General features: G+C 39.5%; 1 protein-coding gene across 2 annotated transcripts in view; it reads right to left on the reverse strand.

The window, feature by feature from the left end:
* Nucleotides 1-7,923, reverse strand: part of PIK3C3 (phosphatidylinositol 3-kinase catalytic subunit type 3) — a 71,534-nt gene extending 63,611 nt beyond the window's left edge. The window contains exons 1-4 of one of the 2 annotated variants that reach the window (XM_082784402.1): nucleotides 7,719-7,923; nucleotides 5,695-5,883; nucleotides 5,020-5,163; nucleotides 2,803-2,932 (exon numbers count right to left, since the gene is read on the reverse strand). In XM_082784402.1, the coding sequence (XP_082640528.1) occupies nucleotides 2,803-2,932; nucleotides 5,020-5,163; nucleotides 5,695-5,883; nucleotides 7,719-7,786 (531 nt within the window). In that variant the 5' untranslated portion in view covers nucleotides 7,787-7,923. The remainder of the gene's footprint in view (nucleotides 1-2,802; nucleotides 2,933-5,019; nucleotides 5,164-5,694; nucleotides 5,884-7,718) is intronic. The other variant, XM_082784403.1, reaches the window with a different exon arrangement.
* Between the last annotated feature and the right edge of the window lie 19,159 nt (nucleotides 7,924-27,082).

A 27,082-nucleotide genomic window follows, 5' to 3' on the forward strand; every position in this document is an offset into this window, starting at 1 on the left:
AAAAAGAATATCAAACTCAATTTTACAGATACATTAACATGGGATATAAGGAGGAAAAAAACTGTAGAAAAAAGCCTGTAAATTATACATACAGCAGATCCTCATAAACAGTTAAGCTGTGCCTTAGCAATACTTCTAATATCTCAAAATATCATGGCAAAATATCAAAACCACTCAACAAGCACACGATCTTTGAATGCGTGAAACATTAAAACAGTAACCTATTTTTTAAGCAGTCACATAATAAAAACACTTGACTGAGTTACTGATTTTCATACAGCATAACTTACCAGGTCAAACACAAAAAGGAGGTATTTGAGAAATTATCCCAACTGAATAATTCTACCTTTATAAGCCTTACAAAAGCAAGGTCTCAGATTGCAACTTACACATTGAAAAAGATCAATGAAGACTTACAGCAAATCAGAGTTTGTTCTCCTTTTCTTTTTAGGCATCTGAAAGCAGCCTATCAGAAAGCCCAATAGTATCTGGACGGGAAAGGTCTCTGCTTAGTTGCTATTTCCCAAAGTACACAGAAGCTGCCACTCAGAAGGAAAGCAGCATGTCACCAATATTCCACCTCCCTGCTTTGCTCAGCACACCCTCACCTGCCACAGCCTTCTATTTAAAAGCCAAAGAATGCTGTTGGAAGGACTCTGGAAATTACCTAGTCTCAAAGCAGGGTTACTGCACATTGCACAGGACATTGTGCAGTCAGGTTTTAACTACACACGGACAGGGACTCCAAAACCTTTCCCAGCAATCTGCTATAACAGTGTTTAACCACACTTACATTTTAAAAAAGTTCTGTGTTTCAGTTTGCACGGACACCTTTACACACAGTAGCATTAATAGGCATCCAGCAACTGATAAGCCAAAGGAAAATCTGAAGCTGGCTGTATTCAAACAATGGCTATTTAGGAACGACACACCACAAGAACCTAGTCTGCTATGGAAACAGCTATACAGATGAAAGCTTACACAGACACTACTCAGAAACCCTATTTGCTTTGCTAGCCAGCAGCATCTATCGATAAAATGCCTTTACAAAGAAACACAAAATACCAGTGAAGAAAACAGTAATATCTTTCAGAAATTAGTATCTTGAAAAAACAGCTTTCAAAAGAGAAGATGGTGTCAGCTATGTTAGTAGCTATTCATTAGAACACTTATTTGGGATGTGAAAGAAACCCATCTTCCTGAAATGCTTTGGGCCCTCATTTCCCATCTTCAAAAGAACAGGGTAGAACAGACCCATGTATTTTGAGATTGCAATACCTAGTTATTTGTGTTTGAGTAGGGAGCAGAAAGGAATGATGGGGAAGAAAAGCGCTGATAGGGTGTGATCACGTTTGCAACAAATCTAACATGAAAATGAAGATCTACATTAATACCTTTCTCAGAGACCCATCACCGCCATCACATAACCATGCAACAAACTACAAAAACAGTCCAGATACTCAGTGTCTGTCTACAGAGCTTCCATGGGCTAGATGGGATTTAATCTGCTAGGATCAAGAAATGGGACACCATGGCTGGTAGAAAGCTTGAAGTAGATGCACTTAAGCAGAACAGGAATATACAACTACACTAACCCAAGAAAAAGGTAAGTTTTTCCTCTGTCAGGTATATAAAAGCCTCCTGGCATATTTTCCTGCTCCTCTTTCCAAACCAAAGCCTACAGTTGTTCTTTTCAAGAAACGTATGCTCACACCTGAGCTTCTACTGAATAAAGCAGGTTTGCACATCCCATGCTTTCTTTAGAATACTATACAATGTTAATAGGAACTCGCAACAAAAAATCACTATTAAGTTACCCAATTACATCACTTCTGTATCTCCCGAAGAAAAATATTTGCATCTCAGTGTTCTTGTAAAGCCACTGTTGAAACAAACAAACCTTCTTCATGATAGTGACCTACTACCTACAAGTCAGAAAACATTTATGAGTTCTCCATTATAAATTCGAGGTGAGCAAGACTAATTAAATAGACTGTAAATCAAAGTGTATTTCTGTGACAGAACTCTAGATGACAAATTGATGTATTTATGGCACTGGACCTTTCTTTCACCTGGAGCTGAACAAAGGCGAGGATGAAAACTAGGCAGCCAAGATTAAGATGCAAGTACATACACTAAATAAGAAGGGCTGAGACATCCGGCAAGCTTCAGGTAAGTTCACCTGAAGAATGAGAGATCAGCTAGTAAAGTTCAAGAGCTCACATTATGAATTCCAGAGGTAGCTTTGATGGCAAAAATAGAGTTTGCCAACAAGCTGTGAATAGAAATATTAATATGCACACATATGCATAATCTTAAATTAATGCAACTTTGGTTAATTTTTGCAGGTCTACCTTTTTTTTTTTTTTTTTCCTAATGCAAAGGTACATCATAACATGCCTGAACAGTACACCAGACAGCCACTGAAGGAAACTTTAGTGTCCTCACAAGCTACTCTCAGGAGCTACTCCTCTTGAACTGGATAGAGTTCTGTTTCTGAGCATTTTCAAGGTGCATTGATATTTTAATTTTTCACAAAGAATAAGGATTTTAAGTCGCTACAACAGAATGCTACATATATCACAAGTTTCTTATGCTGTTCAATGCATTTATGTGTTAATTTAAGGAATCTTTGTAGCAAGGGACTTTATCCATTTGTGTAAACCCTATAAAATACCTAAATCAAAGTAAGGTAATTTTCATGTGAGAAAACACAAGAAGTTTATCGTTATTATAGTCTAATTTTGCTCCAATGATAGTTCAAACTTTCCATGTACATCTTAAAGGTTGCTATTCTACTACCTTTGCCAAGCGGCTCATTTGATCCTCAGAAACTGTGCTGCTGGTTCTCCCAGGAGTTCTGGTGGGCTCTGAGCCATCAGCTTCTACGTTGGGCCAGACTTTCAGATCATGCATTCCTTGACGAAACATACTGCAAAGAAAAATGTGGGATCACTTCAGCAAATTGAAAACACAACTGTCAGGAATCAAAGTACAGTGGCAGCTGCACAAAAATGAATAGGATTCCTCTGCCAAACCTACAAACATGTATTACCATGCATAAGTTAACTGAACTGTAGAAGTGCCTAGCACCTTATCCCCTCTGTGGCCTTCATTTTTATTGGCACATGAAGTTTGAAAGAAAATGAGTAAATCTGAGGTAACTTATTTGGCAAGTGGAAGAAAAATGGATAATTCCCAAAGTCAATGGGGTGGTACAAACCTGAACTGAAGAGAGAGCCTGACCTTCATAGTTTTATTATTTGTAATGAAGCAGAAAGAATTCCTCTTGACTTGCAAATTACAATATTGACTTTAGGTCCACCTAAAAAAATTAAACTATAAAATGTAAGTTTCATCTGAAGGTCAACTGATAAAAAGCAGCTTTCTCAGCTGAAAAAAAAAAAAAAAAAAAAAACACAACACAACCCTCACCATACCATTTTCTCCATCTATGCCTGAAATTGAATTGATAATTGAAATTGTGCAGTGAGCAGAACTTTGCATGGAAATTCACCACACCTCTTCTATTCAAAACCCTGTTTCCCTTGCATATTTGTACCAATTCACCTATAAAAGGTGCCCCAACAAATTGGGTGCAATATTTTTTAAATAAGAGCTCATAAACTGACTAACATCTTCAGGGATATACCACTTTGAATCATCATAGATTAAAAATTATTAAGAAACACTGACTAGAAGGACCATCTCACCTTAAACTCACACATTGTTGAATACTACTGCAGGGGTTACCATTTACAATCCAATAAAAAAAATGAAATAGTTATTTCTGTCCATCCCCCACGCTCTGGAAATAAATGTAATTTATAAAATACTATCTTTTTCAGGAATTACACTTTAATATTTTAAAAAACTACCAGCAATCTTCAGGCCACAGTCCAATTGATCCAGTTTAATTTTCTGCCCTAAGACAATGCCAATTTTTTTGTCAAAGGAAAATCTTCAATGACAGAGATGCAACCTCCCTCTACAGAGATTTTCTACATTCACTACCACTAGGACAGTCTTCTTAGTGCCAACCATTTCCTATCACCAACCTAAACTTGCCCTTGCTCAGCTTAGCTTCATTACTCCTTACCCATGCACAAGACACCAAGGTTACTTCTCCCCCTTTTCCAACACTACCTACACAGTAGCAAAGTGTTCCCAGACTTTTCTTCAGCCCCACCTGTCCTTACTCCTCCTCCATTACACTTATTTCCTATATGTCCAGTGATATGGACTCCCTTGGGCTCCCAGCTGCCAGAAACTTGTCTGAAATTACATAGAACTGGACACATTCCCACAGAGGAGACAAATAAGAAGCAGAAGGATATAACCTTGTCCCTGATGTGCATACTTGTGAACTGTTTATATATTTAATATTGTTGCATATTTCACAACATCATGAATGAATCGTGTAAATTAAAGATACACTCTAAAACACATTTTTTTCCAGTTTTCTTTGTAGGTACTCTCTATTTTCTCTACTCCGGATTTGAATACAATTAATTACACAATGTATCCTTAATTGATATCAATTGCACACAGTATCCTTAAACTGTATCCTATATTTTTCAGTCCCCTTTGTACTTAGTCGAGATCCTTTTGGTGTCCTGCCACTTTCCAGTGTACTTGTAATCCTTTCCAGCTGCATATTATCTGCAAATGTACCAACCTTGCTCTCTACGAAATCATACAGATTATTAATTTTGAAAATTCCTTATTTCCTGCATTACATGTTGTTTCTTATAGATAATTAACAGCTGCATTAACAGACAAATCATAAGGCAATTAAACAAATCATGTCAAGTAATCAGAACTGGAATTAATTCATTAAAAATACATACAAAGTGGTATTTTTAAAAAGCCTAAGCTTTGGCTTTTTACATGAGAAACTATTTTTTCAAAACCATAGCACATATGAAGCTACAGTGGAGGGAAGGAAGAAGGAATAGAGTAAATCTGATTTTATACACACTCACATAGATATATATATAAAGCATATATATATTTTACCCATATTTCCCAAAGAGCGAGACTGTTGTTCCTCCCACAGGAACTGCTTTACCAGGTCCATATACATCCCAGATGGTTAGAGCCACCTGTGCATTGCGAGGTAAGTCTGGATACTTCACAGGAAGTTTCAGCCATTCATTCCAGCTGCAGAGAAACAGTTTTTATTAGTCATAAAACCTCAGAATTCAAGTTACCCTACAGTAGTTTACAGAATACAAATTCTCCTCAGACTATGAACTTCTAATGACAGACTGACAATTTACCCATGGGCTTTAGTTATTCAAACACTTAAGTGTTGTCTTGAGTCACTATGTTCATGTATGATTAAAAGGCCATCAACCAAAGGAAAAGTTCCTGAACTTTACAGCTAAGTGCCCAAGATCAGTCTATCCAGTAAACAGCGTAGAGTGTGCTAGTCCAGGCCTCAAGAAAGTTATTACATTAATGAACCATGCCCAAATACACAACTTAATTTTTTCTTACCCATTACACACAAAAAAAATTGCTTTTGTTGTCAGGGCAACAGCTAATAACTATATAGAGACTTGAAACATAAGTTACTTGAAAAAGACAAAAAAATATATATTTTTTTCTGACAAACAAAACCCGCACAATTACTTATAGAATATGATGTCCCAGTAACTAAGATATATGAAACAAAAGGCAGTCACTTACTTCCATCTAGTGCTAAAAGCTTTATAGGAAGTTCTAACTGGAAGAGCAAGAGGCTTCCCTTCTGCAAACACCTGACAAGTTACATACAAATCAGAGCAAGTTTCTTGGTACAGTCCTGAGAACTTCAGCATGGGGTCTTCCAAGAGAGCTTTGTAACTCTTCTGTTCTCTTTTTCCCTCTAGACTTCCTCTATAGAAAAAAGGAGGTAAGAGAAAGAGGAAAAAAAGAAATAAACCACAGTTTACTTTGTGCATGCTAAAAATTCTACTGTATTTCCATAAGGTATATTTAGACTACTCATTATGGCAGCTATATTTGTTTTGAATTACTAGCAAGCAGTGAAATCTAAATACCTGAGAGAAACTCTACATTTGTTCACCCTGAAGAAGAGAAGGCTCCAGGGAGACCTCATTGCAGCCTTCCAATACTTAAAAGGGGCTTATAGAAGAGATGGAGAGCAACTTTTTACTCATGCAGACAATGACAGGACAAGGGGAAATGGCTTTAGACTCAAAGAGAGGAGAGTTCGGTTAGATGTTAGGAGGAAATTCTTCACTCAGAGGGCGGTGAGGCCCTGGCATGGCTTGCCCAGAAAAGCTGTGGATGCTCCATCCCTAGAAGCTGGATGAGGCCCTGGGCAACAAGGTTTAGTGGGTGGCATCTCTACCCATAGCAGGAGGGTTAGAATTAAATGATTTTTAAGGTCCTTTCCAACCCAAGCCGTTCTATGATTAGAAGTGATGAAAAAAGTACAGAATTCATTGCAATTTAGGGGAAGAGGAATACTAACAAATGGAATAATTACTTGTTTTCCTTTTCAATTGAGGTAACTTCTAATACACCTTGTAGATTCTTAGACTGTACCCTCAAGCAGGGCAACAATGAGATGATATATACTACTATCATCCAAAATGAAAATTACATCAGTAAGTATCAGCATAAACTTGCTCCAAGTACAACTTAGAAAAAAGAGCAAACCTTATTTTAAAGCCATATGAAATTTGAAATGTATGACTGACTTTGGATGCCATTCACTTCTAACCCATTCACTAACAAATCAAAGGTCAGCTAAGCAAACTATTCACACCAAATGATTACAATTTTGGTGTTGGTGTGGAAATGAGTAAGATGTATCTTCCAGGAAACAATAATCTTTCAGTACCATAAAATAGTCAGAGTAGATAAACAAGTTTCTTGCAAGAAACAAGCACAGTACATTCCAGGAAGACACACACTCTGATGCACAAACAAAATCAGAGTTTTTGATAGGCAGTACCAATTAGCAAAGAGGACACGTACATCTCACTTTAGTTCCTATTTTTTATTCAGATGAAACTATTTAGGCCTTAATTAAGCTTCCTCAAGTCAGTTTTTCACAAAAGAGAAGTATAGCTCAATGTAACTACATTAGGGATACATTTCAGAATCACCCACGTTTACTCTACAAGAATTTAAGCGTCCCTGTGATGCAGGAAAAGAAACTGTAATAAAATATGAACCAGAAAATACATCAGTACGTGCAAACACTAGGTTCAACAGGAGTGCTTGCATATAACCAGCTAAGCACGTACTTACAAGCTGTATCTCTGCCTATAATAGAGAACCTAACAGAAACGTGCTTTCAAAGAAGCATGCAAACAAGTAAGCGAAAGAAGTGTCTTCAGATTATCTCCTGCCTTTATCACTGAGGAGCTGCAACACCGGCTGATGATAGGTTATCAGAGGCATGAGGACTCAGCTCAATCAACCTGTGCCTTACAGCACTGCCCTGCCCCACACAACTTGAGGCCGCGAGCGCTTCTAACGCGGCCGGGGCAAAACCAAGCTGCTGGGCTGCAGGGGAGCTCATAGCCCCCAGAAGGGAGGGCACAGCAGCACCGACCCGGCCCTGGAGCCCCCCAAAAAGCACCGCTGCGGGATGCCCGGGGTTCCCAGCTGCGCTCCCCAGCCGCCAGCACGGCCGGGCCCCTCCTCAGCCACCCCCGGAGCTGGCGGAGGCTGAAGTCCGTGCCCCTCTCACTCACATCTTCAGCTGCACGTTGATGTCAAGGTCACAGCTATACACATAATAAAGCTTCTCAGCCTCGCCCATGGCGGCTGCTGCTGCTGCTGATGATGATGATGCTGCCGCCGCCGCCCGCCTGCCGCCTCAGCGGCGCCCTAGCCCTGCAGCGTAACGGCCGGCAGGGCCGAGCGGCGCCGACATCTTAGTTAAGGGCGGAAGGAGCAAGGATACCCCTTCCCCTCACAACTGCCCTTCTCTAAGATGGCCGCCAGCCTGCCCCTGCCGAGGGGGCGGACCTAAGATGGCTGCGCCCACAGCGCGCTCACCAACATGGCTGCCCCCAGGTGTACGGCGCGCAAGATGGCGGCTCCTTCACTTACGTTACCCCCGGGTGGAGGCGAGATGGCCGCCTGTGCGGAGAGCACAGGGCCAGGGCACGCTACAGCTGAGACTGAGGGCGTCAAGGAGGTGACTCCTGCCCCATTTTCTAGCAGGAGTCCCCAGCAACATCTGCATTTTCCCCCTTCTCTCTCCCTCTGGTTGTTATTCTCCATGCTGCAGCACAGCTGAGGCAGTTACAACAAAGTCTGTCCTGACTGAAACCCTTCTGTGCCCCCAGAGATAATGCTTTCTCATGGAGCAAAGGGATGATGTGCATGGTGTACATGTGCATTTCTAGCACCTGTCACATGCTATTTAATTCTATAGTCAATCCTTTTTATTTCAGATTACTGACACCTCTAAAGAAGGCCAAGCAAAAATGGCAGTTGTATTCTCCCACAAAACAACAAAACAGTACCAGCCACGATGCGGAAATTGCAGGTTGAAGGCTGTATTTACTGTAACGATTTTATCATGAGTCTCACTACACTTCATTTGGCAGTATTTTTTTTTTTGTGTGTGTGTGTTCTTTTTTATTATTTTTTTTCCAAAGCCTCAGCAGCTAGAATCTGTAGTTGATCAGCAGTCATCACCTAACAGCAACAACAAAAATATATTTGCAGAATGACTCTATAAATGAGCCTTACAGCCAACCAAAAATCACACAGAACTTATGTTTTGTAATAAAAATATGGTTGTGGAAAAATTCTTAGTATTTTGAGGGCTATAAGGATTGCGGGTACTTCAAGCAACATAAATATGCGTGTCATTACTATTGTATGCCAATTCTTTCTATCTAGGCAGAGCAGCAAGTAGGTGATTAGAGAGGAGGTTGGTGTTTTCTGATCACAGACACTCCAAACTTCTCAAAACTGCTGAATGCAAGTATGAAAGTGCTATTTTGGTGTAGCTGACTGGAGTGATGGCACACAGCAGCACTAGTACTGAGGGAGCATCAAGACAGGTGAACTCTCCTAGTCTGTGCTGCTCATACTACAAAACAAAACAAAGACAAAAACAAACAAACAAACAAAACAAACAAACAAACAAAAAAAACACCGGCACGTTCTACTCTATTTTCACAACAAGAACCATTAACTAGAAGGTATGGAAGGGCATTCATCAACTAGTCCTGTCCTCTTGCTAGTTAACTACAAAGGGAAAGGAGGCCTCTTTAAGGAAAAAGGGCCATTTCACCTCAACACCATTTTTTTTCTTTTTTTTTTTTCTTTTTTTTTTTTCCCCCCCTCAGAGGGTGTAACCAGGAGTTTTTTTGTTTGTTTGTTTTGTTTGTTGTTATCTTTTTCTCCAAAATATCTAGCAAATTGGAGAAGGCTGTGGCCCAAAACCATGTATCACTAAAATGAAGCCTTTGCTTTCCAGCACTGCCAAGCTGGTGTGTGTCATGAGTGAAAAACATAATTTAAACACAATTAAATTAACAAATTCCTTTAAACAGATTATATTAAACTAACATTTAAAAAAAAAAAAAAAAAAAAAAAAAAAAAGGATCCATTTTCAATTAACTGGATTAGTAATATCAGTTAAATAATACCACCATCGATTTCACCATTACAGAAACATTTTTAGGTCATTATTCAAGTTCTTTTTTGTTTCTTAGAAATAGGGAAAAATATAGAAGACCTCTGAAACTGGCACGTGTTTTAAAAAAAGTTTTCAAAGTGGTGTATTACCCAGTTTTCTCAGATCCTGGTGTGTCTAAGTAAGAAAGTAAATTAGGTCTGTGGGAGGCAAGAGAAGAGAAAAATGTTTAGGTAAGACATTTTTGACAGTAAAATTGTGGAAAGATGCAATTTCAATCAAAAGTGTCATTTTATACTACTTTCTCATATTAATAACCTTAGATTTAGAAGTTCTCAAATACTGCTATGATGGGGATTATGACATAGAGGCTGACAGAAAGAGTATTTTTCATCTTGAAGGATCTTAAAAGACTATAAAGATGCAGAAATGAACATACCATGCATATCTGTGCATCACTGTCTACACCACTGAAACATAGCTTGCCAGAGATGACATACATGTATCTAAGCTGGTGCAGTGTCTACAGTGTCTATATATACTGCTACAACTGGGGTAACACAGTAAAGCTTAACATATCCATTTGGTATTGAGCAGATGCAAAGCTAGATAAGGACATTATCCCGTTTACATTCTGCTGCTACTTTTGTGGATCCTTCAGGGCTCTCAGCTTTGATGGCAATGTCTGTGCTGCTGAAAACAGTTACTGTAGGCTGTTGCCTTTGCATCAGCTAGCACATGGGGCTCATATCTACCCTATCTTGACCTGACCCCTGCAGACTGGACCATCGGTATCCCAAATGCAATAATATTTGGCCTGTCTCTCTAGGTTTTGATGGCCACTCTTGTGGCCAAAAGACATAATTATTTCTGTATGTGTTTTTTCAGCTCAAAGTGCCTAATGTAGTGTAAGAACTGTTTTGCAGCATACAGGAAGGTTGTTTTTATAGCACGACATCTAGGGCATGGCATGAAGAAATATTGTGGTATTTAAGTATTTGTGTCCTACTACAATAGTGTAGGATTTTTCCAAACACTAGGTATCAAACATGGCACATCTTTTTACTCTACAGTACACCCATAAGCAAACTATCCTGGCAATTCTACTGGGGTTTCCACATGAACATATATATTGTTCAGGGAAATGTATATATGCATAGAAGTGATAGCATGATCAAGTTCTGGAGGTAAACTGGAGGATCAAGATTTTCAGTGTCCTAAGCACAATGTGTAGCAAACTCTGACTTTCATCATGCCAACAGAAAACAGAAAAAAAGGCATCAATTACTTCTAGACCTCTGGTGAAACTATAGGCCTGAGGGACAAAAAGGCCTTAATGGTCACCAGTTTCCCCTGCCAATGGCCCAGGACACCCCTTCGTAGATGTCGGCTTGTCCATGGCTGAGCCATGGGCTTCATTAAATGAGGTCATGGACTCATGGACTGGTGTCTTGGCCTGGCCTTGGCCCATCCCAAAGGGGGTGCCTAATGCCTGTGGCTGCTCTGGCTGCCCTCTGGCCTGGCCTGCTCACTGGCCAGGGTGGTGGGATAGGCCCTGGCTTTCTGCAACAGCTAGGTTTACCCAAGTGCTTTTGTCTTGAAACACCAATTTATGCATGGAAGCATCTACACATTTTTTGAATAAAGGTAAATAAAGAGAAACCTATTCTGTTCCTCTCATGAAGAGTATAAGGAACTGTCTAGTGATGCCTAGATTTAGTTACCTACTGCTGCTGTGTCTTTCCTGTCACTGGAAAACCTGTAGTAAGCGATGCAAAACCATGGGCGCTCTTCATTACTTTGCTCATGCATTAAAATGTTCCTCCTTTGTTTTTCTGTTTCTCAGTTTGATGTTTCCCTGAGAGGTCCCTGAGGCCTGATGACGTGAAGCATCAAGAAAACAATGGGAGCAGTAGAGAGCACTGCTGCTGACATGATGCTCTTTGGAGGGAATGCAGCTATTTCCTTGCTTTGAAGCAAAAGTGTCACTTGCAGTCCATATTCTATTGATAGCCGCAGATAAATATGTCATCTCTCAGTCCTGGTAAGAAATACATACCATCTGCAAGAGAACAGCATGCTTCCTCATATGCCATCTATCTTCTGCTAGTGGGACTACCATGATAAGCAGGGCAATTGATCATTTTGGGTGTTCAGCCAGGTCTCACATTCTTGGCAAAGACTTTCAGCAAAGTTGCTGAAGGTAGCTGAGTTGACAGACTTGCTGTATTTCTTTCTTTCTGAGTGTGGACATCTGTCCACTAGAAACAGGACTGAAAACTATATATAACCCTTTATACATCAGTCAGATGGTAATGACTTTCAGTCACTAATGAACTGTAACAAAACTGAATAGGCAACGGCCTTTTTCCCTCTAGTAATATCCTGAGAAAGACTTTACATACTGAATATACAACTAAGAGAATTTCTGCTGTTTGAAAACCACAATGATGGGCAGGTCTTTGGAAACACAGGAGTGATTATCATATGTCCTTTAAAAACGGATAAGAAGCAGGTTTAAGAAAAGACCTTTCCTTTCCTCAAATGTATGTTTTATGTTTATTTATAGATGCGTGAAAGTGCCATCAATTCATACACTGTAGATATTTAAGAATTGTAAATACCCATGTAGAAAAATAGTTAAGTGTTACAAAATAGGTATCATTATCAGAGATACTTATTGGAGCATCATTTTGGTCCAGAAAAAAATTACCCTTCTCACAATTCTAGCCTTGGAACAAAAGTTCCCCTTTAATGTGCTAATAAAACTTTAGATCTAGAACATATAGAGCAGGGAGTAAACATCTGTCATGGTTCCGCTCGAGTGGGCAGCCGAGCTCCACCACAGCCGCTCTCTCACTCCCCCTCCTCAAAGAGGAATGGGGAGAAAATATGTGAAAAGGGCTCAAGGGTTGAGATAAGGATGAGAAAATCACTCAGTAATTATTGTAACGGGCAAAACAGACTCGGCATAAGAAGATAGTAAGATTTATTGCCTATTACTAACAAGCAAGAGAAGTGAGAAAACAAAGGAAAAAAAAAACAAAAGCACCTTCCCCCCCATCCACCCTCTTCCACCTCCTCCCCCCGAGCGGCGCAGGGGAACGGGGGAATGGGGGTTATGGTCAGTCTACAGCACTTCTTCTCTGCCGCTCCTTCTCGGTCACTCTCGTCCCCTGTGCTGTGGGGTCCCACCCACGGGATGCAGTCCTTGATGAACTGATCCGGCATGGGCTTCCCACAGGCAGCAGCTCTTCCAGAACTGCTCCAGATATGGGTCCATACCACGGGGTCCATCCCTCAGGAGCAAACTGCTCCAACCTGGCTCCCCTACGGGCAGCAGCTCCTGCCAGGTCACCTGGTCCTGCATGGTCTCCTCTCCACGGGCTACGGGTCCAGCCCGGAATCTGCTCTGGCAGGGGTCTTCCACAGGCGGCAGCTTCCGTCGGTGCAGGCTCACCTGCTCCACCGTGGTCTCCTCCACGGGCTGCAGCGTGGAACCCTGCTCCACCATGGTACTCCATGGGCTGCAGGGGGACATCCTGCTTCACCATGGTCCTCACCACAGGCCGCAGGGGACTTCTGCTCCGGCGCCTGGAGCACCTCTCCCCCTCCTTCTACACTGACCTTGGCACCTGCAAATCTGTTTTCTCACACCCTACACTCTCCCGGCTGCTGAGTGGCGCAGCGTTTTTTTCCCTGTCTTAAATATGTTCTCACAGAGGCGCAAAACAACATCGCTTGTTGGCTCAGATCTGGAAAACAATGGGGCCCTTCCCAAACATGGGGCAGCTTCTAGATCTTTCTCACAGAAACCACCGCTATGGCTCCCTGCTACCAAAACCTTGCCACGTAAACCCACTACAACATCCAAAGCCTATCAGAATGTCTGGCCAACAGCATATACTTCTTTAGAGAGCTGAGGCCCTCACAAGGGTGATTCTGTGGATTCTCATCACATAGCACAAAGCCGTGCATAAAGCTCTATTTGAAAACAGGGCACCAGTAACTTAGGTTTATGGAATGATGTTTTACTTAACAAATGCACTTTTCAGCTGATTATATATCTTTCCGTAATTAAAGACTATTAGATTTAGGTTTGCATTCTTTGAGAACGAAATCATCTACCCTTCTGCATTTCTACCATGCTTCTATATTACTGGATTTAGCACTTAAACATTAGTGTGTGCTAGCCCTCTACTCAGTGACACTGACAGTAAATGAGCTTTCAGTTCCAATTCTTGTTTTCTCAACCTTCTTCCCAAGCACAACAGCAACATTCCTTATGCTTAGAGAAACTTGGGACTTGGAAGAATCTCTTCACATGTTCAGTCCCATCTTTTACTATTACCAGTCACAACTGTTCAAATCTGTCACATCAAGTTCCACTTTACAAGCAAAAAGTGTTTCAGCTCACCCATGAGAAGGTTGTCCCAGAACACTTCTGGTTAGGAACCTTCTTCTATTTTTCTTCACACCAATGAGAATCTGTTTTCACTGGACCCAATGCAGACTGGTGCTGCATTACTGCAGTTATAAGGAGTCAGATCCTTATAGTGTCACTTTGCTTCTTGGACCAGTGTCATATCTGTCTGTGACCCCTCTTTCTATTGGCATTGATGTAGACATTGTGGAGAAGAGAAAATGGCCATTCTGGTCAGCCATAGAAGTCCGTGCTCTAGGTAGACATGAAAAGGAGTATTATTAAGTACATTCCTGATAATATTAAAGGATTTGTTCTAATCCATTAAAAGGAGATATGATTTTACCATTTTGTGCTCTGTACCCTCAGGTTTTGTCCCACTGGTTGGAGCTAAAAGCATGAAGCTTCTTGCAACATTTAATTTCCATTTAAATGACAACAAAGCCATGGACTTCCTTTTTATTATAGAATCATCTTCTGCAATAACCCTCTTTAGAAGAGTCCCTAAACTCATTCATCCCCATATAACTTTAACTCGATAAAGTTGCACTAGGGAAGAATTTGGCCCATTAACTTTAGTTTTCTAATGCTATTTAGTCAATAAGCCATATAATTCCCAAAACAAAGAAAAAGGAATAATAATAAGAAACATAAAATATCAACACAGGCTGTTCAGAAAAAGAAGAAGGAAAGTAGGAAAGAAGGAGGGAAGGAAGGAAGGAAGGAAGGAAGGAAGGAAGGAAGGAAGGAAGGAAGGAAGGAAGGAAGGAAGGAAGGAAGGAAGGAAGGAAGGAAGGAAGAAGCTAAAGCAAAACAAAACTACTGAGTTGGGTCATCAGCTAGAGAAAATCAGTGTAACTCCAGTGAAATCAATTAAATGATACTGGAGGATCTGTAATGTTTTCTTTCTTTCTTTCTTTCTTTCTTTCTTTCTTTCTTTCTTTCTTTCTTTCTTTCTTTCTTTCTTTCTTTCTTTCTTTCTTTCTTTCTCTCTCTCTTTCTTTCTTTCTCTCTTTCTCTCTTTCTCTCTTTCTCTCTTTCTCTCTTTCTCTCTTTCTCTTTCTTTCTCTCTTTTTCTTTCTTTCTTTCTTTCTTTCTTTCTTTCTTTCTTTCTTTCTTTCTTTCTTTCTTTCTTTCTTTCTTTCTTTCTTTCTTTCTTTCTTTCTTTCTTCCTTCCTTCCTTCCTTCCTTCCTTCCTTCCTTTCTTCCTTTCTTCCTTTCTTCCTTTCTTCCTTTCTTCCTTTCTCTCTTTCTCTCTTTCTCTCTTTCTCTCTTTCTCTCTTTCTCTCTTCTCTCTTTCTCTCTTTCTTTCTCTCTTTCCTTCTTTCTCTCTTTCTCTCTTTCCTTCTTTCTCTTCTTTCTTTCTTTCTTTCTTTCTTTCTTTCTTTCTTTCTTTCTTTCTTTCTTTCTCTCTTTCTCTCTTTCTCTCTTTCTCTCTTTCTCTCTTTCTCTCTTTCTCTCTTTCTCTCTTTCTCTCTCTCTCTCTCTCTCTCTCTCTCTCTCTCTCTCTCTCTCTCTCTCCGAGCCCCATTATAGAATCTTAAATCACAATTTATTTAAAAAAAAAAACAAAAATAAAACAGTCTGGCAGATTTTGCAAGTTCAGTACTCTGTTAACTGAGTAAGTAAAGATATAATGAAAGCAATAAGTGCTGAAACATCACACATGCAGTACGTATCTCCAGCCAGTCCAATTTTAAGCCTAAGGAGACTGGCAGAGTTCCTGCTGCGATTCAAATCTTATGTCAAATTTATAAACTTGTTTTCTCCATTCTGCTCTCCTATCCCTGTGCCCCATCAATCAGAACTTATACCTGCACAAAAGGCTGATCCATCATTAAGGAGGCAGGTTGCAGCCAAATGTAAATTTGCACTTAAAAAAAAAAAAAAGGAATGATACTCATGCTGCAGGGCAGGGTCACCCTCTGACCCTAGGCAATCTGATTCTCAATCTGCAGAACACAGGCTAAAATAACATGTCCGCCAAACAAGCAGTAAACTTTTCTGCTTCTGCCTTTTTGAAGATTCTTGGAGTTGCTGCGTCTGCCGGCTGACACTGTCTGTCTTTTAAAATATGAAAATCTCCTCCATATGCATTGAGCTCAGTTTTCTACTTAGCATTTCAAGAGCCCTAAGGACCTTCAGGGGGGGAAAAAACATATTCTGAATTTTCAATTTTGATGACAATTTGCTTTCCCTACAGGATGTGCAGAAACACCTTGAAAAACTCGTCAGCTGCACTAAAGAAATGTTTCTTGCCATGGGAATGAGGACACATCTCTTTCAACTAACTTGGGGAAACAAGTTTGACTCTTTTGTAAGAATGGGCTGGTAGTTTCACCTGCACCCCTTGTTTTCCTAAAGTAGCTGAACATCTCTTTTAGGTTGTTCCAAATACAAAGCAGCAATAATAGCAACTTTTTTTTTTTTTTTTTTTTTTTTTTTTTTTTTTTTTTTTTTAACAACCAAACAAATGTGTGTTTTTCCTGTACAGTAAAAGGCAAAATGTAGCCTGCCTATCCCTTCCTCCTTCTCTCCGTCACATCCTGCACCTGCCCACCCACTGTCCTACTTACAGGAGAGTCCGTTCTCATCTGAATCCAAATAAAACTTCAGGCCATCAACAAAAGATTGATCATTTCTTCAAAATTAGATTGCTAGAGCAAGATGTGTCATTTTGTCTCATCTAGGCTAGCCTCACCTTGCTTTAGAGTCAATGGAAGGAGACAGTAACATTTAAGAGCAATATAATCATATTTACCTTCAATAATTTTGTGAGGCTGGGATGTACCACTGTTTACAAATCTTTTTTTTTCTTTTTTTTTTTTTTTTTTTTTTTTTCTCCCAAACCTTTGAAAGGAGCCTAGATGACCTACTTGTATGAAATACTGCTTTTATAAAAATATTAAATGAGGTGGATCCCACACTTAGGTTGAGATTTATATATTTTTCTCTGTAACCACCAGACCACTAGAGGGGACACTGCAAATGCTAGTTCTCTTAGCACCAGACCCATTCTAAAGCTTTCAGGTGGGTTTTTCTGCTTCCATACCACAGATGGGAGATATTGAGGTACCGGTATTATAAAGTTCATTTTTTTTTTCTTCAACTGAATTTAATGACAAAAACATAATTGACCCTAAAGGGATCAGGTACAAGTTGTACAGTCTGACTTCTCAGAAAACCCAGGTTTACAGAATTCCAGGTGAAATCACTGGATTTCAGTGTTCTGCTTGCTCAGTATTCAACCTTCATTAGCTCCTGACAGATGAACCAGGAGTTGAGTTAAGAACAGAGGAGATAAGCCTTGATTTCTGGGCTTGTTTTCCAGCCATTAGACAGCACTTATCTTTAATGTTAAGCTCTTAGAGATTGGACTGATGACAATCAGTGTTTTTTGTTTGTTTGTTTGTTTGTTTGTTTGTTTTTTGATATTACCAATATCTCCATGTTCTCCATGGAACAGACAGAACAGCATGAATTCTAGTACCATTTTGTGTTTCTGTTGCTAATCCTGGTTTAGCCTTGACACAGATAAATCTGATATTAAGCAAAGGAAGATGTTGCATAAACACAGTAAATGTTGTCTCTCCTCCTTTCAGTAGGCACAGAAATGCACACCAGGGCAGTCAGTTGCAATGTCCAGTTTTCAGAATATTTAATTATCTTAAAATGGGAGGGTTCATTGCAAATGCCTTTGCTAGCCTTTTATCCAGAGTAAGACACTAATACAACAGTGACTGGTAAGCACAGACATGTAAATGAATGTGGATGTTTGCGTAAACTGTATTTCTTTGCAGATGTGGAACAAATTCTGCTCTTAGTTATACTAAGGCATCAGCTATTGATTTCAGTGTAACTAGGAGTAGGCAACTGAGGACAGGACAGATCCATCCATCCACCTATTGGTTGATCAAACCATTACAGCATTTAGCATGTAGCATCACAACTACAGCCCCATGACTCACCCCTGTGGGTACAGAGGGACTGAAGTCCCCCTGGCCTCCCTGTAAAAGGGAGGGCTAGACAGACACCAGCATTTGGAAGTTTGTTCCTTTCTTTACAAAGATATTTAATAAATAGCCTAAGCTCAAAAAGAAAGTTAAAAACTCATAATCAATTTTGTCATTCTTGCTTTCCTTTCTTATTTGTAGGAAAAAATTAATCACTTTTCTCCCACCCTCTGATAAGACTAGGCTTTTGCACTCTATTAACCCCAGGGGCTAAAAGATAGACTGTTTTCTAACAGGTGAATTAGTGCTAGATAGCATTACCACAAATGCCAAGTCATTAAACATGTAATTGGAATTTTTTTTTCCTATCTTAACTTTTCTACATTATAAAGGATCTTTACAAATTAATGACAGAATATGAAGCTGCCCTGAGAGCTATTTGCCTATTAAAAATAGGCATGAAAAACTCCCATCCCCATCACATGAAGAACTATCCCACCAATTTCCAATTACTTCTGCCACTGACAGTTCACTGGACTGTTAAGTTATATTCTGCACCATGCTGCTTAATGTGGCTAAGTCGTGCAGGTATTTGCTACTCTTCTTTTTTCATTCTTCTTCTCCTTTCTAATTTTTTTTCCCCTGATTGTGAAGCAATTAAGCTATGTCACTAATAAAAAAAAAAAAAAAAAAAAAAGAATTTTAGTGCCATAAAGGCACAGTTAATTTAAAGATGAATCCCTGGCAATATCAAAATCCTCACAGCACTCCGGTCCTAATATATTCTGGAAGTTTATTCGGGACCTTCAATAAAAGCCTTCTGATGGTACTTGCAGATACTCTGACACACAAAGTCTTCATAAAAGGAGCTAAAGATTATGTCTGCATCTGGTAATGACAATGGTAATATTAGTGGTAATGGTAATAAGAAGAAGATTTCACTGTGGGATTTTTTTTCTTTCTATTTGATGAAAACCTTCAATTGAGAATGCAAGGGAAGATTGACAAATATGATCACTTATGTCAAGAACTGAAAACAAAAAAATCTCAGGCTTCGGAAGTGTAAGCAAAACGCCAGTTATTCAGACTGCTTTGAAGCTCCACGATGGGAAAATCAAAGTGTCAGCATGTACTAGCTTTAATATGAGGGGGTGGAGCCTTTAAACAGAGATGTTAATGGTATCACTGGGTGTTGAATAAGACATTTCTAAATTTATGGATGCCTTTGTCTGAGCTAGAGCTGCTGGGCTGCGGTCTTCTCTGTCTTCTCTGCAGTTTTGCTTCTCACCTTCCTGGGGTGCTTATGATGTCTCTAATAAGGCATATGCTCTCTGTACATTAGTGAATCTTACCTCTTAAGCAGCACCCAATTCACTAATATTTATATTCAATCAATATGATTTATGTGTGAATATTTATTAAATATCCATGTGGACAAGGGTGAGATGATCTCACTGCACATATATATGCCAAAGCATTGTGTCAGGCATACATCTTTTCTTCAGAGTTGCTTGAACCAGTGCTGTGATTCCATCTGTAAGATGAGACACTTTAACCTAGCCATTTCTGATTTCAATAGAGAGATCATCAGTTTTTTTACTGAGAATGGGGAAAGATCTGGACTTTCTAGAAGTTGCATGTGTCTATGAATTATTAAGGTAATGCAACTATAAGACAAGTACAAAAGATTTCTGACAGAAACTAAAAAAAAAAAAAAAAGACGCATCCAAAATGCAGCAATAGAACAGGACTATTAAAATGAAGAGGGGAATAGAGAACCTATTAGATGTGGAGCGATTAAAAGAGACAGGGTTGTTAAACCAAAAGAAGTGAGGGGAAGCAGGAAAATAATACTATGAATGTCTAAGTATCTTTCCTCTTGGGAGCAAATCCCTGGAAAGAGAAAAAGTTATCAAAGTGAAAGAAGAAAAATAATAGAAGCATGAAGATAAATGCATACAAACTGGATAGCTGGGTGTCTTCTGGATGGAGAGAGCTGGAAGATGCACAATAGCATTTTGAAACATTCAGTATAACATTGCTGTGTATTCCCAAGTACCTCCTTATCACATGCACTCCACATATGTGCTCCAGCATGTCTAATATGTGACTTCTTTGGCAGCCTAAACTCAGCAAGTCACTCAAGCAGATTAATGCTGGGATATTTCTGGGTGAGTTGTTTTTTATACTGGAAACAGTAACTCATTCCATGGTGGCCAGAAAGCAGACTTACAGACCCAATAATTTCCACTAGTGCAGCTATTTCTGCAGCCTGTTTCATTTGCCAGACTTTTCTTTCCTTCATCTTCAAATCTCTCACTGAGATCCACTTTGATGGGTTTTTGTTTGTTTGTTTGTTTGTTCTTAATTTACCTTGGCTCTCTGATTTTGAGGATTAAACTTCACTTGCATAACTAAACAGAAGAAAACAACAACAACAAAATAACCAACCCTTTAATACAGTAAAATATATATATATATTTACCTTCTTGCTTTTCTTTCCTTTATTGTTCTGACTCCTCTGACTTCTAAGATCTAAAGACAGGGATCTAGGTTCAAATATTACTTTATTTTATTTTATTTTATTTTATTTTATTTTATTTTATTTTATTTTATTTTATTTTATTTTATTTTATTTTATTTTATTTTATTTTATTTTATTTTATTTTATTTTATTTTATTTTATTTTAAACTTGTGCTTATTTACATTGGTATTATTATAAAGTGAAATACGCCAAACCAGAGGGACATTATTTAGCACCTATTTTCAGTGTTAGAAAGATAAACCTCAGCTAATCATTTCAGAGATGAAATGAAGAATTGTGTTTTTAAACGGCTGCATGCAGTTCAAGGACCTCATTGCTGTTCTACAGAGTGTATACAAATAGTACAATGCAATAATGAACGGGAAGCCTCCCGCTTCAACCTGTAAATTAATAGTTGAAATGTGCTCTTGTGCAGACAGCCAGTGTCTGGGCCGGTTCACACCTGGCATCACACCAGGGCCCACATGAAATTCAGGCGGGCCACGGGCTTTGTGCTGGGTGTTTGAGCAGGGCTATTTTCACTCTGCAATGAGCAAGTGCAGTCATATGTTTCAATAAGGGACTTATCCGCTAGCATGTGAAAATGTTACCGCTAATTTTACACCTTGAAAACAAATCAGGGTTTCACAGTTTAAAAGCAGAAACCAACCAGCTATAAACCGTCAGATTGACTGTGATCTTGGAATTGAATAGGTCTATTTGTTCTAACAAACAGTTAGGCCATTAAATTGCAAAGCCTTCCAGTGTTTGTCCAGGTAAATAAGGACACATCCAAATTGATTATCTGTTGTTCGGAGGTAATGATACGTAATAAACTATTCGCTCTGGGTAAAGTAACAGAAATGTGCTTTAGTGTGCAGATATGCAGGATCTGCCAGTGTAAGAACAGGAGACAACTACTAGGTTGTCTCAAACCCAGGGCTTCATCACACCCTCCTGCCCCCCATTCTTGAGGGTGAAATACATTTGCCTTATAATACAGAAACATACATTTTTCTTCCTCCATAAGCCTGAATGATGCTGTTGTTTCTGCTGATGGGGAGTCCTCAGAAATCTGCATGTGGGCACACATACAGAACAACAACAACAACAAAAAGACTTCAGGGACTTTAGGGTTGATCCTGTTCCTTTCAGTGTCATTATACTAATTTGAAAGAGAAAAAAAAAAAAAAAAAGACTATCTGTCATCACAGACTTCAAATCTACTAGCTGCCCAGCAATAAATCTTGTGCTCATGTCAAAATGTCTCCCACAGAATTTCTAAGATGAAACTTCACAGCTCAACATTAGGCAGGAATTGATGATATATTATCCAGGCAGCACGAGCAGTATTCTAACAGGAGAAGTGGTAATCTAAATTTTGTCAAATAGGAAGCAGTTAAATGATTCTTGCTTTTCCCAATTGGAACTTAATTGACTTTTTTAAACTGTCATGTAAGAATTCCTCCTGTGCACAGTTTCTTGGTATCTCCAGAATCAGACTATGCCTACCTACAGCTCTGGCTGGAAATCTCCAGTACAAGGGAAAGGGAATGAGAAGCAGAGACCAAGAACCAGGGACAGAAACATTTTCCATCAGCAGCAGGACCTTCTTTATGGGATCCTGCTCCATCACTTGTGACAAACGCCAAATTGAATGTTTGTGGGGACAAATTCTGAGAGGGTAATAGCCCGTGCTGAGGCAGTGTGGAAATGATAAATGTTTTATTGTCTTTATTTTTCTCACATCACTTGCCAGTTAGACTTACAGGATGAAATTAGCAACCTTCCGAGGTGGAATTTGTCTTGCCAAATTTTAGCTGACTAAAACATTGAGTGGGATGGTGTGCACAAGGGAAACACGTGAATTTAGATACCACGGGATGCTGATGCTCAGGTGGGTGTTTAAACTGTCATTAGAGCTGGCACAGAGCTAGTCAGTGCTGCCAGTGGCTCCAGGGACCTATTTCAGCTGTCCCAATGCCTGCTTTGTGTGAGCAGCCTTGTCCCCAGGCCCCAGGGTCTGCACTGATGTCCCTCCCCTACACATTGGGACAGCTTAAGGACATGCCGGGACTCACTTCAGGCTGTCTGACTTCAGGTTCTTTGAGGTCCTGCTGTTAGTGCCCCTAGTGTGGGCTGCTGTTCAGGAAGAGGACAGGTCTTCTGCAAAGGTGTTTGATGCTCTCCTGGCCCCAGACACCCTGCACAGCCCGGGAGAACTTGATGTTGATGGTGAGGAACTGAATTGTGGTCGGATCATGCCCCTCACCCAACCTGCACTGGTAAGCTGCCTCTGTAATCAGAGGAGCAGGCAGGTGCCTTCAGCAGCATTTTCATTTAATCTATCTTAAATACCTATTTTAGGATGATACAAAATCTAATTTCTCCCAAATTATTATTTAAATGTGACTAGCTAAGTCTTACTTAACTCATGTTAGGAGCCTTCTGCTGGAAAAGTATCACAGAGATTCCGTGGAAAGGAGGGGGCCACCTCTACCTAATTATGGTGTAACGTTGCTGGTATCAGCAGCAGAGTGCTGTGGGTACATTTAACCAATGTCCACTGAAATAGAAAGCAAGATAACTAATCAAACAAGCGAACCAGGCATTATCTCTCAGTGATAACAAAACAGATGGTAGGCAATATGGAAAGGGGAACACACAAAGAGAGATATTAATTTAAGACAGACAGAGAGATGGAACAATACTTTCAAATAAACAGCTCAAATTGAAGGCCAGATCTCAAATGTATATTCAGAGACCAATGAATTCAGCTCTCAAAGAAAGAAAAACAGATTTTGGCTTTTGGTGTGTGTATGTTTTGTTTTGTTTGTTTCTTTTCTTAATATAAGTAGAAGAAAGATCATGCATTTATATTTATTATTTCTTTATCCAAAAAAAAAAAAAAAAAAAGAAAAAAGAGGTGAAGCTACATTTTTTCTTGAGCCCTTTTTCACTAAATTGCTAAATATTACAGTTCCTCTGGTGGAACCGAGGCAAAGTGGTTAAAAAGACACAAATATTTTGTTTCTTAAAAAAAAAATAGAACACTAATAAGTGGGAAAGTATTTCTTTTCCTTTTCTTTTTATTTTATTTTAGAAAATTATGAGACTATATAATCTCCAGAAGGTACCGAAATCTAAATCTGAAAATCCTCCGACAGACCTGCAAATATATTTTTAACCACTAGATGGTGCTTAAAGTACAGCGTTGAAGTGAACTGTTGTACTGTGAAATGTATAAACAGGGTACCTATGTCTGAGGCTTGAGGTTGTTTTTATTTTCCCCATATCCAGGAGGAAAAAAAAAAAAAAGGAGCGAAAAAAAAAAAAAAAAAAAAAAAGACTAAATCTCTTCTCTGACTTTTTTGACTTAAAAAGAAAAATGGACATGGCAAAAGTGTTCCTGATTAGATTGGTACAAAAAGATGATGCATTCTTTCTGGATGAATCAGGAGATATGAGGTTCTGTCACTCTTTAGATATAGACCTGAAATAGTAAGCTCAAATTTATAGCCTCTTGAATGAGCCACAGGACTCTGTTTACTCATACAGTAGAATTGGGTGCAGTTCCAGCAGTTCTTCTCTGTGATCAGTTACTTTATCACCTTGATCAGTTCAGAAGATACAATAACTCTCTTTTTTAATACATCCTACTACAGTAGATCCTTTATCAACCTTCTTTGGTTTTAATCACACTTCTGGGGCAGAAATCCTCTCCCAATCTCTCTCTTTGACATGCATGCAACCACATGCTCACAAACCCAGAAATGCCTATGTGTTACTTTCTGACCTTTCGCAATTTTTATATTTTCACAGGAAAAGGATGCAAGAGGTAGGGAGCAGGACCTACAGAAAAGATAGCTCAATTACAGCTGCTCCTTTCTGCCAGTTCTGATTTCCAAAAAGATATTCCCCACACAAATTGTTCCAGCAAGAAAGAACGCTGAGGAGGTCAATGAGATTTTACAGGAAATTGGGAATAGCAAATATTTCCCTGGAGCTCCTCCCATCGAACACCCTGCTGTGCAACAGGGAACACTTCTTCCTGACCTCTTCTGCCAATAAACTGCGCCTGGATGTATGCAGATCAATACCATTGCTTAATGTACATGAAGAGGTTATTCTGATTCCTGTTCTTTAAAAAAATAGCACTAGATCATTTCTAAAAGTATCTCAGGTGATTTGTCTCTGAGGTTTTCCATGACTCTGAGTTTTAAAACTGGCAAATATTTGCTTGGTATTGCTAATTATCCCAAAACAAACAAACAAACAAACCTGCTACATCTTTATGTATGCAACCATGAGAGACATTAAAATTGGAAAGGTGGGTCTAGAAATGTTATAAAGTATTAGGTCATCCAGAGAGTTAGTAGAGTTGCTTTGTTACCCAGATATAACTTTTTTTAAGGAAAAATATGAAGCTCTGCATGTCATAACAAGTGTCACCAATCCAAAAATTTGGGCTGGATCCAGAGCTCCTTGTGTCTGGGACAAGCTTTCTCTGAGGTCAAAATCTATTTATTAGCTATAGGAATATTTTTCACACAACCAGTTCAGAAATAGCTGTAGCATTGATCTCATCACTGAGATTTACTCTTGAATTAATTGCTTTGCACCAGATGACCTGGATTTGGTAATGAGTTTGTGTGTGAAATCTTTGAACGTGAGGTTTACCCTGCAATTCCTGAGTAGCTGCTGGAGAGGACATACTTATTTTCTAGAATCAAGGTTGTTTAAAAGTAAACTTATGAGCAGTTTTCATTTTGCTCTATGGTGTTTCATAATGATGCGTTACAGGCATCTTCAGAAGTCACACGCTGGTTGTATGTATTGCCCAGATGTGTTCTCTAATGTGGACATGTTAAAGCACGGACCCAGCTGTAGAACGCTTGAGGACACTTTGTTCTCTCTTCCAGCTGGTAACTTCTTTTGTAGTAATTGCAGCTTTCTTCTAAGCCTCTGAAATTCCTTTCCAAAATTAGGTCCTCAACTGCAGAGCTCCTAACTCAGCCATGAAATTATTTACCTTTTCTTTTTCTTAAAGCAAATCTTATCTGTTTCTGTCTGTTGCTCCATCTGTCTGTCTAACCTGCTGCTCTGCAGTCTAGAAGGGACTGACAACCTTTTGGGTTGTTTCATATACCTCTTGTACCCTCTTGCAAAGCAGCAAAGCTTTACTCATCTGAGCCAAACTCATCTGTGATGGTGAAAGTTCATTGACATCAATGATTTTATACAGGGGATGGATTTGATCCACAGTCTTCCCTGGGGACCACTCCAGACACAAAATGTGTGTCTGTGCACAATCAGAGGTGGGGAGGAGAATCCAAGGTAAGGTTTTGCAGAGATTGTTCCAGGACAATAGTAAATCATACACTCATTGCTGCGCTGCACAGAATACACTAAAGGAGAACAAGAAAAATGAAGGAAAATGCAATTCTGCCCACTTCAGCAGTTAGGTTTTTGTTAGAATACTCTTAAGCAATTACAAAGCTGCCAGGACTGTATTTAATTAAATATATAAATATAAGTACAAAAATAAAACCCAAGCAACACTTACATCATGCCTACAAGGTGTTATTGTTCTGTTTATTTTTTACAGATGGACATTTTGTCAGGGAGAAACTTGCCAAGTGCTGTGAGGGGGAGAGGGAAAGAGACAGAAAAGGTGGTGGAGGGATATAGTGAAAAGAAATGTCAATGCTACGGGAGAAATGGCAGCTCTTATATTTCAGAAAGGCAAACACACTACAGTGCATGTGTGATAAGGAAGTGTGACTTGAGTTCCCTACTTAAGGCTTCACTGAAATTGCCCAGTACTTACATAAAAACAGATAACAGAGTAATTAGAGATGGTGCATATAATTTGTCATCCATGGTCTTGAACTTCCTGTAGCTGATATGAATGACCAGATGATTTTTTCTTGTAGGCTGTGTGTTTGGGGTGAGTGGGATGGTTTGAACAGAACTGGGTAACAATAAAAACTCTTATTTAACTAGGATCCTATATTTTTAAAACCCAAAATACAAAAGGCATGCCTGCAGATGTTAATACAAGGGGAAATACTCTGCTGCCCTTTCTGAGACAGGTTTTGCACACCTAGAAGCACTCACAGCACAGGGCATCCCAGGAAAGTATGGGTCTGCTTTGTTGCTGATGGAAGGAGAGTCCAGATGTCTATAATTTAATGAATGCACTACAGCTTTGCCTACACACCTCCGTGTCTGGAGAGGATAACACCCTGTGCTGGAGAGTCTGGGGAGCCTGGGTGTGTCAGATGGGAGTGGGATAGAGTCTGGTCCTGGATTAACAGCAGAACAGCCTTTGCAAGGTGCTGTCTGGCTTCTGGCAGGATCAAGCTCCTGGAAAGATCAAATCCCAGGATCATATTGAATGCTGTTTTCTGAAACGTTATTGTGCTTCACAGATTCTACCAAGGCACATTTCCTTTTCAGCTGCCACTATTAGAAAGTATTAGACAGGTATTTACCTGTCCAATGTGCAAAACAATTTTTAATTGCACTGAAATCCATCAGGTACTGTCTGGAAATC

This window comes from Aythya marila (genome assembly GCF_965140915.1).
Source record: "Aythya marila genome assembly, chromosome: Z".
Taxonomy (NCBI): domain Eukaryota; kingdom Metazoa; phylum Chordata; class Aves; order Anseriformes; family Anatidae; genus Aythya; species Aythya marila.